Source organism: Lacerta agilis, chromosome 2, assembly GCF_009819535.1.
Source record: "Lacerta agilis isolate rLacAgi1 chromosome 2, rLacAgi1.pri, whole genome shotgun sequence".
Lineage (NCBI taxonomy): Eukaryota > Metazoa > Chordata > Lepidosauria > Squamata > Lacertidae > Lacerta > Lacerta agilis.
The window spans coordinates 71,133,188-71,145,690 of record NC_046313.1 but is presented as its reverse complement, the minus strand read 5'-3'; the positions used below and the strand labels follow the sequence as shown (position 1 = coordinate 71,145,690).

At 45.0% G+C, this 12,503-nt stretch overlaps 1 protein-coding gene across 5 annotated transcripts in view; it reads right to left on the bottom strand.

Moving 5' to 3' along the window:
• Positions 1-251: 251 nt before the first annotated feature.
• TWF2 (twinfilin actin binding protein 2) overlaps positions 252-12,503 on the bottom strand; it is a 57,555-nt gene continuing 45,303 nt past the window's right edge. For 3 of the 5 annotated variants that reach the window (XM_033140674.1, XM_033140675.1, XM_033140678.1), the window contains 5 exons: positions 11,342-11,374; positions 4,903-5,028; positions 4,608-4,758; positions 3,952-4,073; positions 252-2,972 (listed from right to left, as the gene is read on the bottom strand). In XM_033140674.1, coding sequence (XP_032996565.1) covers positions 2,805-2,972; positions 3,952-4,073; positions 4,608-4,758; positions 4,903-5,028; positions 11,342-11,374 — 600 coding nt within the window. In that variant the 3' untranslated portion in view covers positions 252-2,804. The remainder of the gene's footprint in view (positions 2,973-3,951; positions 4,074-4,607; positions 4,759-4,902; positions 5,029-11,341; positions 11,375-12,503) is intronic. The other 2 variants (XM_033140676.1, XM_033140677.1) reach the window with 1 other exon arrangement.

The following is a 12,503-nucleotide window of genomic DNA, read 5'->3' as shown; positions in this document are numbered from 1 at the left end:
GGTTAGGGATAAGCCAAATAATGGCAGCCGGGGGGCAGGGAAAGAGAGCCTAGAGCAGGGACAGCCAGTGTGGTATCCTTCAAATGTTGTTTTAATGCAACTCCCATCGTGCCAGCAGGGGTTGATGGGAATTGGGAGTTTGACATGTGGAGTGCACCAGCTTGGCAACTCCTGGCCTAGAGTTCTCAACAGTTATGGTGCTCTAGGAACAAGAATTGGGGGTGGAGGAATGATACCACCTACTACTGCAGTCCCTGAATGTAGCTTGACAGTTTGGGTTTTGGTCACAGAAAATATAGGCAAAAGAGAGAGAAAACCCCCAGTAGAGGATTTCATTATCCCTATTTGAATCTGGATCCTCTTGGCTGAACGTGACATGCTGAGCTAGGCCTAACTTTGAACCTAATCAATGTCTTCTTATCGATCCTTCCAGCATACCTCTCAAGAAAATAAAAAGATTATGGGAGAGTTAAAATCTAGGTTTCTCCTCTGAATTTATGGCATGAGCTGTTCTGTATTTTTAAAATCATTTTTAAAAAGCCAGATACTTGAAACTGCTCTAGGGCAGTGTGCTTTGAACTTGGGAGAAACCTGCCCTTCCTTTCTTGAATCGTAGGCCCAAGTCCCAGCTGTTTCCACCATGGGAATGAGCGAGCTAGAGAAAACCCAGGCTCTTTCCTTCACAACTGTTGCAGCATTCTTTGCTGCTTAAATTATCTGCCTCTTCTGTAGACTTCAAAAGAATACACTGACTTCATTAAAAGGGGGGGAGGGGCAGGGAAGAAATCACGATTCAAAGCCATCAAGCTAACACCACACAATTGGCTATGTAAGAAAAGAAAAAAAGAGTAAAGGGAGAAAAAGGCTTAGTATTTGTGTGGAGTTTTTTTTTATGAGATACAAAACAGACCACTAAGAAGCTCCCTAGGGGTCAGAAGGAGAAGTTTAATCATGCATGTTAAATTCAGTGACCCCCATGGAATGAACACATCGTCATCTACTACAATGGGTTTCAGAAGTCCCCAATCTGGGTCACATTGCTGGCTTGAGCTGAGTCAGGGCCTACTTCTACTCTTGCATTCAGAGCGGATCGAGAAGACTTCTTCCACCACCACCACCACCCCTGGCAATGCAACTGCCCTTCCATCATGAGCTGCTCCAGCCTCCCCTGCACATGGGTAACACTGCCACACCAGCAGCTGCCCCTTCCTTCCACCTGGTTTACGTGAATCTGCAGCAATCACTCTCAGGCACAGAACATTCCCGCCATGGTGAACAACATCTGTCACGGGGAAAGTGCATCCCATGAAGAAGACAACCTGTTCAGCGTTCAGCATCCTGTGGAAGTGCCAATATTCCCTTAGCTTGGCAAAGCTTTACTGTATAGCTAAGGATCAGCGTGGTTTTGCATTGTAACCTGCAGGTGCCAGTGCAGGTGTCACGATCGGGGGAGGAGGATGATGACACCTGAGCAAATGCGTCACTGGGCCAAGGAGCCCAAAGGCTTCACAGCCAACGGCCAGTTGAACGCAACATTTGGAACCATCTAGCTTGAGAAAAGGCAGTTCCTGTAAGTCGGAGCAACAGCTAGGTAAGTTGACACGGCCATTTGGCTGGGAGCCAATTGAAAGGTGAGGTGCTGGTGTGGCAATGTGCGGTAAAGCATACCAGAGCTATACATGGAGGTGACAAAAGAAGAAGAAGAAGTGGCAGCCTTAAATTAAGAATGTCAAAGGGCCAACCAAGAGGAACTGGGCAGGGATTGCACCAACAATCTTCCATATTTCTAATTGCTCTTGTCTTCTCATGTGGCTGCAACAATGAGCCATCAAAGTGAGGCAGAGGAGGTTGGGAGAGAAACTGTGTAGTGGTCTCCAAGGAACAGCTTTACAAAACTCATAAAAGTGGACAGTGAAATCTAGGACCTGTATGTGGATTTGTGGCGCCACAAACAAGGCTACCTGGTAAGGCCTAGAACTGGATGCCAAGCCTCTTCACTGGTGAAATGAGAGCCACTATCAGGAACAGCTGCCTCTCCTTCAGCTGCCTGGAGACGAACAGCTTTTCTTCATCCAAACAACACACCTCTGCCGTTGGAGCAAATCCCACTAACCTTTAGCACCTCGCCCACCAACTCCACGGTTTTAAAGAAAAAAGGGGGAGGGGAGGGGAGATCCTGCTGCAGTGTTAATCCCTGGAACACACTCCTTAAACCTCAAATAGTGAGCACTGAGTCAACTCCTAGGCAAACTTGCCATCTTGGTAAAGCGTGACATTAATTGTATGGGAATTTCCAAAGACTATTGATGCACTGTTTTGTAACAGTGAGAAAAAAGGCATTTGGAAGGTTTTTTGTGGAGGTGGGTGGGTAGGTACAGTTCTGCTCTTTGCGTGTGAATACCCCACCCCAGATAAGTGGTGAAGAAAATCCTTTGAATGGTGCCGATTCCAAGTAAACCAGGTGACAATATGAAGCAGTAAACAGGAGCATCAGTTTCAAGAGTCATTTCAATCTAGAACAGTTATGGTTACCCTCCCTCCCAGGATTTACACGACGACAGAGCAAAAAGGAAGAGAAATGGCTTGGAAGTTCTCTCTCTTCCTCCCTGCCCTCAGATTCCTACCCTCCCTCCCCCTAATGAAACCAGGTGGAGACGACTTTGAAAGAAGAGATGGAGGAAACAGCTCTGGAGTTCGGTGGACAGGCTCAGATGCAGAGAAGTGGATTTGGTTGGAGCTGCGATTCCAGAGGCTGGTAGGCACCCGCAGCCCCTTTCCTGACCCGTCCTCCTGTCCACGAGGGTTTAACTGTCTTCGCCATTCTCGCCTGGTCCTTTGATAAGTCGCTTCTGTCCCCTCTTTCCCACAGGCCCCTTGGGTTTGGCAAAGGCCTGCTTGAAGGCATGCTGCTTGGGGTGGACCTCATCGTACAGGAACTCTGCTGTCAGCTCAGCTCCATCATCAATTTCAATCTGGCAAAGAGGAAAGAGGAAATGCAGCCCTCGGCCATGGCCTCCGAAAACACCTACATCTCAGGTGAGACAAGGACTGTCTTCCTCGTAAATGCCACTCTTACCGCCCTCGTCCACCTCTTTTCCCAAAATCATTTCTACCCATCCAGCACCAACTCTAAAATGTTGCTTCCAAGCAGATCTACTTTTCGTCTCCAGAATCTGAGTATCTCAGCTCCTCATCTGAGCAACGAGCTTTTCATCATTTTGTAGGCCAGCCATGCAATTTTGAAATTTCTCTTGGCCAAGATTTCCCTCATCAACCCCCCCCCCCCCACTGTGAGAACTATCCAGTTATTCCTATTCTCTGCTTCCTTTTCCTTAAGCAGTTACTCATCTAAGAGAGGACCTGTCCTCTCATCCCGTGGCTGCAAAGAACTCTTCTTCCAGATGCTTGGTAATTCCATCCTTAATAATGGTTTCCACCAGTTTTCCCAAAACAGAAGTTAAGCTAACTGGCTTGTAATCCCTTGGATCCTTTTTTTTTTTTTTTAATCAGCAATCTTCCAATCTGCAATCTGATTTTAGGGACAAGGCACAGTTTCCTTAGATGGCCAGGATCTGCCCTACATCTTCTGCTGGGAAGACAGATGCAGCTGATTCATTCAGCTTCCCTGCAGTCTGTTTTTTCCTTCTTTAACATGTATTTGCCACCTTTGTCATGCAAAAGCCCAACTGACTCTCTAGCTGATCTCCTACTACTAAAGTATTTAAATATTTTGTAAATGATTGGTCTTAAGGTTTTTAAGATCAAATGTTAACCATCAGGACACTTCCCCAGGTTATATACTGGGTCCTGAGGAATTCCTCTGGAAGAATCTTCACCTAATGTCCCACCAGTCCTTCACACCATCCACAGCTTCCAGTGTCCATATGAAAGGAGGAGGATTTCATCAAATATAAATTTAAGGGTCAAGGGGTGGCGGCAGCCTAGGCTTACCTTCTTTGCAATCTCTAGGCAGAAATCTTGTTCCACAGAGTCAAGCAGTCGGCTCTTGCAGCTGGAGTACAACATGCGTTCCTTGATGCTACATTTGTAACCAGGCATGGAGTAGATAAATACTGCAAGGAAGAGAAAACAGGACAATCAGTCATCCCTGGGTCCGGCCATGATTAATTCCACAAAACTATAGGGAGCGAAACCATGCATGCAACGACTATAATGGAAGGAAGTGCAGAACACAAAGAGTAGGAAAAAGTTTTGCAGGCAAGCATCTTCCTTTTCATGTACTGTATTGTTTCCAAAAGCTCTAGTATTGGTTATATCAGAATTCTTTGCACTAAGCCAATGGCTTATGAGGCTTCTGGCACTGGAGAAACTGCATGAGCAAATATGTATAATCAGAAAGGACTTAAAAGGCACATTCTCACGGTTCCCCAGATTCATGGACAGAAGAACCTGCACAGGCGGGGAGAGCCCTTTGATACATTCAGAAGATAAATTCCTATGCCTGTCTAGAAGGAAGGAAGGAAGGAAGGAAGGAAGGAAGGAAGGAAGGAAGAATGGACAGGCACGGATACAGTTTGCAAAGGGCAAGCAAAATTCTGCTCTGTAAAAAAAACAAAGACAAGGCTGTAGATTTGGCCAGAGCTTACCAACTGACTCCAGATAATCTCCCTCGTGAGAGTGCTTATACAGGAAGAAGTGGTAACGGGCTGAATCCTGAGGAATTCTTTTAGGCAGGTCTGCTATCTCAGTGGCGTTTGTGTGGACCAAGTCTATGGTCTCCTGTTCCAGGTCCAGCTTCTGTATAAACAAAGGCAAGAAGACACACTTCAGAACAACATTTGGTTCGGGGGAAACCAAGAGCTTTTGAACAAGCAGGGCTTGCACAGAAGTCCAAGAGGCATTCAAAAGGCCAAACCGAATAGTGAAAAACGGACTTCTCACCAGCTGGATGTAATTGATCTTCTTCTGTTTTAGTAACTGGATGGCCTGCTGAGCTTCTGGCTGCAAAGGAAAAGCCAGTCCCTGGAGGGTCTGGTGTTTGCTTTCGACGCTGATTTCAGTCTTGACCTGGTAACAGGGGTGGGGATGGGGGGGGGGAAAGGAACAGAGGTGAAATGAAGGAAGGAGGAAAGCAACAAAGGTGACAGCAAAACACAAGCTGGGACTCAGGGCGCTCAGAAGCTGATGCACCCTGGAAGGGAAAGAGCCTGTGGCAAGCGGCTGCTAGCAGCTGCCGTGGCACATGGGGATGGAGCCTGTCCACAGTGCTGGACCAAGGAGAGGACCAGTGGAGAAGCCTGGTGCCTTGCTCCCTAGACTGATGCAGTTGCAGAGTAAAAGGATGAGTCTGGAGGCCAGAAGAAGAATCCTGGGGCAGGATTTGCATTGAGGCACTGGCAAAGTTTGCTTTCAAAACACCACCACCAGGTTTGGTAGGCAGTTGCAAGCAGGGGCGCTTCTCAGTACCTTAAAAAACCCTTCTGGGAAATGGAATATGAAAGGGGTGTGTGTGTGTGCATGTGTGTGTGTGTGTGTGCGCGCACACACACACACACACACACACACACACACAAATTTAGGTCTCTGAACAAATTAAGACGGTGAGTGGCTGGGGTCTCGCCAGCACTGTGCTTTGCAATAAAAGCAAAGTTTAAGTTGAGGAAAGGGGCAGAAGATATGGGGCTCAGCACAAAAGACCCAGAAATCAGACTCCCTGAGCTAGCCCCTAACATTAGCCCAGCTATAAAGAAAAACCACATGCAATCCCTCCCCAATTTTTGGTCAAGTGTATTCCATATGTTCTGAATAAAAGCATTCACTGAAAACCAAATTGTACATCTGTTCTGATCTTTATCCAACCCCTCTCCACCACACACACCTGCCCATGTTTTGTCTTGTTTTTAAATCAGAGAAGTTTTTTTTGTGGAGCAGTGGGACAAGATTTACAGAGGAGAGAGAAAGGAAGTTTCTCATTAGATTTATGAAATTGGTTAATTGTTGCAGTTCAAATGTCACATTTTAAAAATAATAATAATTAAAATACAGTCTTAAGAAGGGGAAATGTTGTGCTACGGTAATTCTGGCTACTTTGGTGCACTAACACACACACACACATCCTGGCAGTCTCTCCTAGCTTAATAATAATAATAATAATAATAATAATTATTATTCATTCCACAGCCTTATAAGGCTTTGCACAGTGTCACCAGAGGAAAAATCATTAGCTTATTGCATCCTGCTTTATAGAAGAGCAAGAAATAGGTCACACGCTTCATTGAGTAACTATCAATATTTCACTTTCGTTCTTGATAATGGAGTGAAAACGAGGCTTTGCTTTTTATCGTGAGAGAGAAATGTCACTTTCCAGTAGATGAAAAATTATTAAAATTAAAAAGCTCTGTCCATATATAATTTGGAATATATTAAGTATCAGAATAAGGAACTGGTCTCTAGAAGAATCCATGAGTGACACAGTTAGAAAGCCGGAAATGTGGAATGCCTGAAAATTATTACTTGAAATAGATTATGCTATACTATTTCAGGAGTAGTCAGTTGGGTCATGCTGGCTGGGACTGAGGAGAGCTGGAGTCTAGCAACATCTGCAGGACACCATGTATTACTTGTTGTTGTTGTTCAGTCGTTCAGTCGTGTCCGACTCTTCGTGACCCCATGGACCAGAGTACGCCAGGCACGCCTATCCTTCACTGCCTCTCGCAGTTTGGCCAAACTCATGTTAGTAGCTTCAAGAACACTGTCCAACCATCTCATCCTCTGTCGTCCCCTTCTCCTTGTGCCCTCCATCTTTCCCAACATCAGGGTCTTTTCTAGGGATTCTTCTCTTCTCATGAGGTGGCCAAAGTACTGGAGCCTCAACTTCAGGATCTGTCCTTCTAGTGAGTACTCAGGGCTGATTTCTTTGAGAATGGATAGGTTTGATCTTCTTGCAGTCCACGGGACTCTCAAGAGTCTCCTCCAGCACCATAATTCAAAAGCATCAATTCTACGGCGATCAGCCTTCTTTATGGTCCAGCTCTCACTTCCGTACATTACTACTGGGAAAACCATAGCTTTAACTATACGGACTTTTGTCGGCAAGGTGATGTCTTTGCTTTTTAAGATGCTGTCTAGGTTTGTCATTGCTTTTCTCCCAAGAAGCAGGCGTCTTCTGATTTCGTGACTGCTGTCACCATCTGCAGTGATCATGGAACCCAAGAAAGTGAAATCTCTCACTGCCTCCATTTCTTCCCCTTCTATTTGCCAGGAGGTGATGGGACCAGTGGCCATGATCTTAGTTTTTTTGATGTTGAGCTTCAGACCATATTTTGCGCTCTCTTCTTTCACCCTCATTAAAAGGTTCTTCAATTCTTCCTCACTTTCTGCCATCAAGGTAGTATCATCAGCATATCTGAGGTATTACTTACTACCCCTGTATTACTTACTACAAAGGAGGCAGAGAACCCAAAACTACAAGACAAGCTTGTGAAAACGCTGTTTAGGACAGACATAAGAAAGTAGTTCTTCATTTAAGGAACTTGCAGTCACATGAGGTGGTGGTGAATGACAGTTTAGATGTCCTGAACAGTCCTATATAGTATACACAGAAATTACAGATTGTGCCACAATTGGGATTCCTCCCCGCTTCTGAAGTGGAAACCCCGTCCTGGGAGGGAGGCATCAACAGAAGCTTTCTTCCTGAGGGTAGCAGCAGATGTCTGGGGGGCATTTTCACTGGGACTGCAGCACAGGAGAAGGTGAAATCTCCTTCTTCACATGGTATAGTCTCAGTCCTGTTCACTGACTTCCATCTCCATGGCTGTTTATTCAGGAGGTGGTGGTGGTGGGGATAGCTATGTTAAACACAACCACACATTTAACCTCACTTCGGTTTGCTGCTAGCTTCTAACCAAGGCCTGGAGCTTCCCCCAACCTTTTGAAAATGCTCTGAAGGCCAACATTTTCTCTCAGCCAGCCCAGCGTTTGAATGAGGATCAGGATTTAAAATGGAAGCCAGGAGATCACATAGCAATCTGCTTGGACCTGAGACTACAGAGATGGTCTCATTCAACGCTATGCAGTAAATAAAGAAGTTAAACTCTTGCCCACGGTGTAGGGAACACTCTCCCAATCTCACCTACACAAATCTTTATCTATGCGTTCCCAAAGCAGACTACAGTACTAAGTTTATCATCATGAGACAGAAACTGGGAGAGGCTTCCACATTCTTTGGCTGAATTGTAAGGATTGTCCTGATGTCCTTCAAATTCAAAAATAAACACTCCCTTTAACATATTTATCTTGAATTCCTGTGATATATTTTTTAATCCAGGAGCACTCACTCTGTGCCACATTTATCATGATAGCATTTAAGCAATTACATGTGTTGCAAGGAATACTCCACAGAATAGGCCCTGAATTAGTGAAGATCTCTAATGACCATCCAGATTACACCATCAGCAAAACTCGCTCACCAGTATGCACCAAAACCACTCCAAAAAGGAAGGCGGGGGATCAGATTCTTTTTGTTAGAAATCCACATCTCCCATTAGGGAACTTATTTCTCTCAAGGCCATTTAGAAAAATGGGACCCATGCTCACTTGGTGAGCATCACAGGAATGGAACTCTGGTTTGTTGGGAATGTTTGTTTCTTTGAGAGAACACAGAGAAGGATGCAACCAAACTGGCAATCAAGAGAAAGAATCCCCACCCCCACCTCCAGCGAGAACAGAAAGCAAAATGCAGGCAACGCCGCCTACCTCCTCAAGCTGAGGGTATTCAACCACTGATGGGCAGCAGCAACAGCCCGCTACCATCTGTCATGCAGAACGTAGGGAAACGGAGTCACATTGTGACAGAGACAAGAGAAAAGAGTTACCTGAAAGTCTTCACATATTGTGGGCTGAGCTAATAGCCAAGAAGGGCCGCTAAGCACTCCAGGAGAACACAATCCTTAAAAAGGGGGTGGAAAACATCTGCCCCATGGGTTAAGAATTCGGCCCTCTAGGCCCTTGAAACATTTTCCCAGCTGTGCCCTCCCACCCACCTCACTGCTCTGCCTCACCGCAAGAATGCCTTTGCCTGCCTGGAATGTGTCCTTGTTTGCAGGATGGAGAGCAGTGTGGGATAGTATCGAAACCTCTGGCTTTTGTTAGGCTGGAATCCAGCCTGCTGTTACACCCATTACTCAGTCTACCTTTGCCTCTGGCCTCACCCACCACTGGCATGTGCCCACCATAGCTGTCAACCTTTTCCTTTTTTTGGGGTGGGAAATTCCCTTATTATAGCATTGGAAAACAGCAGGGTTGACAGCTATGTATATAGCAGTGAGGAACAGCAGGGAGGATTGACAGCTATGGTGCCCACCCTTCCAAGGTTGCCCATAAGGTAACATAGTCCTCAGGCTGAAAGAGATTCCCCACTCCTAGTCTAAAATGTTGCCAACAGGTATACCACCTCAGATGCAGAAGAGCTGCTTCACTGGGCACAGGTGCCCATTTATTTGGAGGTGACATTTCTGCAATGGGTTCTGCCTTGACTTTGGGGGCGGAGGGCGGGGAGGAACCAGCCAGCTTTTCAAAACCCAGCTGGATTTGAAGATGATGGCTTCAGCCCCACAGTCTTGAGCATGCACTCAGTTGGACCAAGCAAGCGTATGTGACTGATTGCACAATGGCTGGGAAAGCGGTTTCAAGTGTTGATGTAGGTTTTTGTTTCGTATTGTGTGCAAAGAGGATGCGGTCATTTTTCAATGGAAAGCACACAATGACTTTTTCTGTTGACCGGTATAATAAGAGTCAAACATGGGGGCGGGGGCGGGGCGGGGAATGCCATCCAAAAACGTGGCCAAATGCTTTCGGTTGGACAATGGCCCTGGGAAGCCAAAGAGGCTGAGGTTGTGTGTGCAAGGCTTTGCCTACACCTGCATGGTGCAGAAGTGCAACAGGAGGGCAGCACTGACATCTTCCCCCAATACACGCTCACACTAAACGTCACATTATGCACTTTCATAAGACTGCCATTCGCTATTCAGGTCAGCATTCCCTTTTCTAGAAAATTTCTCAATTCATATTATAAGAAGGCAGCACTAGCAACATAATCTGCCGATCAGCCAAGAAAATGTACAGGGGTTCAGCCACATATCCTCCTCTTCACTGTATAAACAAAGTTCCCAAGCAAATGAGAGCCAGTGTGGTATGGTGGATAGAGTGTTGAAATAGAACTGGGAGTCCAGGGTTCAAATTCCCATTCATGCACAAAGTTTACTGCATGATTTGGGGCCAGTCACAATCTCTCAGCCTCCGCTACCCTACAAGTTCTGATATAGTTCGGGTTGGGGTGAAGACTATGTATACTACTTTTGAGGTGCTTGAAGTTAACATGGACTATAAATACAATCAAATGAATAAACAAACTAGGTAACTTAGTATGACACTTGGTAGCTCAGAAGTGAGTTTGAACTTACTTTAAATGTAAGGCAACAAAAACAGAGGATAAAAGGACTCTTTAGCCCTCACCTTCTTGCAATGGCACAAAAGAGAGCCAGCAGGCTGAGAAATAAGGAAGCCCTAGAGTCCCACTGATTCCTGACCTCCCCACCCCCAAATTACTCTATAGTTAAATGATAAATTAATTCCCTGGCTGTGAATCTTATATATACCCAACATGGCAAGATCCATGCACAAGGGGGGAGTGTCAACAGGCTTGGGGAAAACTCAAGGTTTACAAAATATTTAAATGAGGCTAATTTTAAGGAGTCATATTTATATTTCAGTATTTACATTGCTCTGTGCTCCACAAAGATTGCATCAGTAATGTTTAGGGTACCCCAATAAGGCATTTGGGGAGAGAAACAGAGGAACAGAGAGAGAGAGGGTGGGCATGCCTGAAGAGACGTTGGCTGAGTTGTGACTGGAACTTCTCACCTCACACCGTAACCGACTGCAATGGATTAACTCAACACACTACTGAAGCAGGAAGGAAGCAATAATTGCTCACCATTTCTGAAAATGGTTGCATTACAGGCCGCTGGGTGAAGTGGCTCCTCCTACAGAACGACAGTAGCTCTTCCTCTTTAAAAGAGGCTTTGAGCTTGAGGTGAGAGCTGACACATGCAAGAGAAGGAGCCCCATAAGGAAAACATAACTGTGAGGGAGGAGGAACACACATCACCAAGCCTAACATCTTCTCAGTGTAAGACTCCTGGGAATCTGAGCACTGAGGGCAAGTGAAGAGAAGAAACAGGAAGAGCAAATAAATGCAGAAGCATTTGAGGAAAACGGTTAATTGTAGAGGACAATGGATAATGCTATATACGGTGTATTGGGGAATTGTCACAAAAAAGTGAAAGCAAATGAATAGACTTTGAGGAGGACAAGGGCCTACCATCTCACTGCTGGAGGCCAGGGAATGAAGATCCTTGGAGCACATGCAAAACAAAATGGCAACAAGGTTAGCTCTGTACTAAAGCCCTCCAGAAAGGAGGGTCATCAATACAGAAATGGATCACAGGCTTTGTGGTATCTAAACGTTTTAGCGGACCCTGACATTGTGCCACAAGGCAGTAAAATAGTTTCATGCATTTACCACAGGCCTTCTAATGGAGTTCATTCACACAGGGCTACTTTCATAAAAACTAGAAGGAATGCCACACAATTCCTTCATGCAGAAATATGCAGGGGAGATGAAGAAGAAAGCAAAATACAGAATGGCTGCATTCAGATTATCTTACTTGGCTTAATAACAATATTATTGAAAGGACTTTGATTACTGTATGAACATATTATAATTACTAATTCCATGAATATCTCTCTTAAATTAATGATAATGTTCGGTTTTGCTTATAATATGTGTATGGTATCTTCAGGCCTTCAGTAATTTATACTTTGTTTTGTTATATTGTTTCTTTTGGGGGAAAGGTATCATTGAAGAAAAAAGAACGAATTAAAAAATAATGAGCCTTTTGGCCATGCACTCAGCGCTTTGCTCCTCCTTGTGAATGGGCTACAATTAACCAGGAAGTCTCTACTTAACCACAGTTTCATATTTCCTCTGATCCAAAAAACTATGTTTACCAGTTACAGAACAAGTCAGGATCATAAGCCACAGGTTGTGGTTGGTTTAGAATCTTCCATAACAGATAAGATGTGGTTAACCTGCAGTGGAAACCACTGGGACCTACTTTTTGGATAATTTCCAAAGCAGACCAAGTTTGATATACTGACTTGTGGACTAGCACTGTACAATAAAGTACTGACTTAAATTGAATAAGCGAAGCCATCGTGCTCTAGGGTTCAGAACCACCCGTCAGTCACAGACTCTGCAGTGGAACGAAGAGGCCCACTTGGTTCAAGTGACAGGATTTATTGACAGAACAACGTTTTTTGAGGTAATATGACCCTGAGCATCAGCCAGTTTTCCTGAACGGAAACATGGACTATGGGTCAGTGCATCAACCTCCATCTCCTAAAAAGAAATCTCCCAGCAACTTTTGCTACCATAAATGCCACTTTCTCCAGACACATTTCACATCTAGGATGGCAAGCGG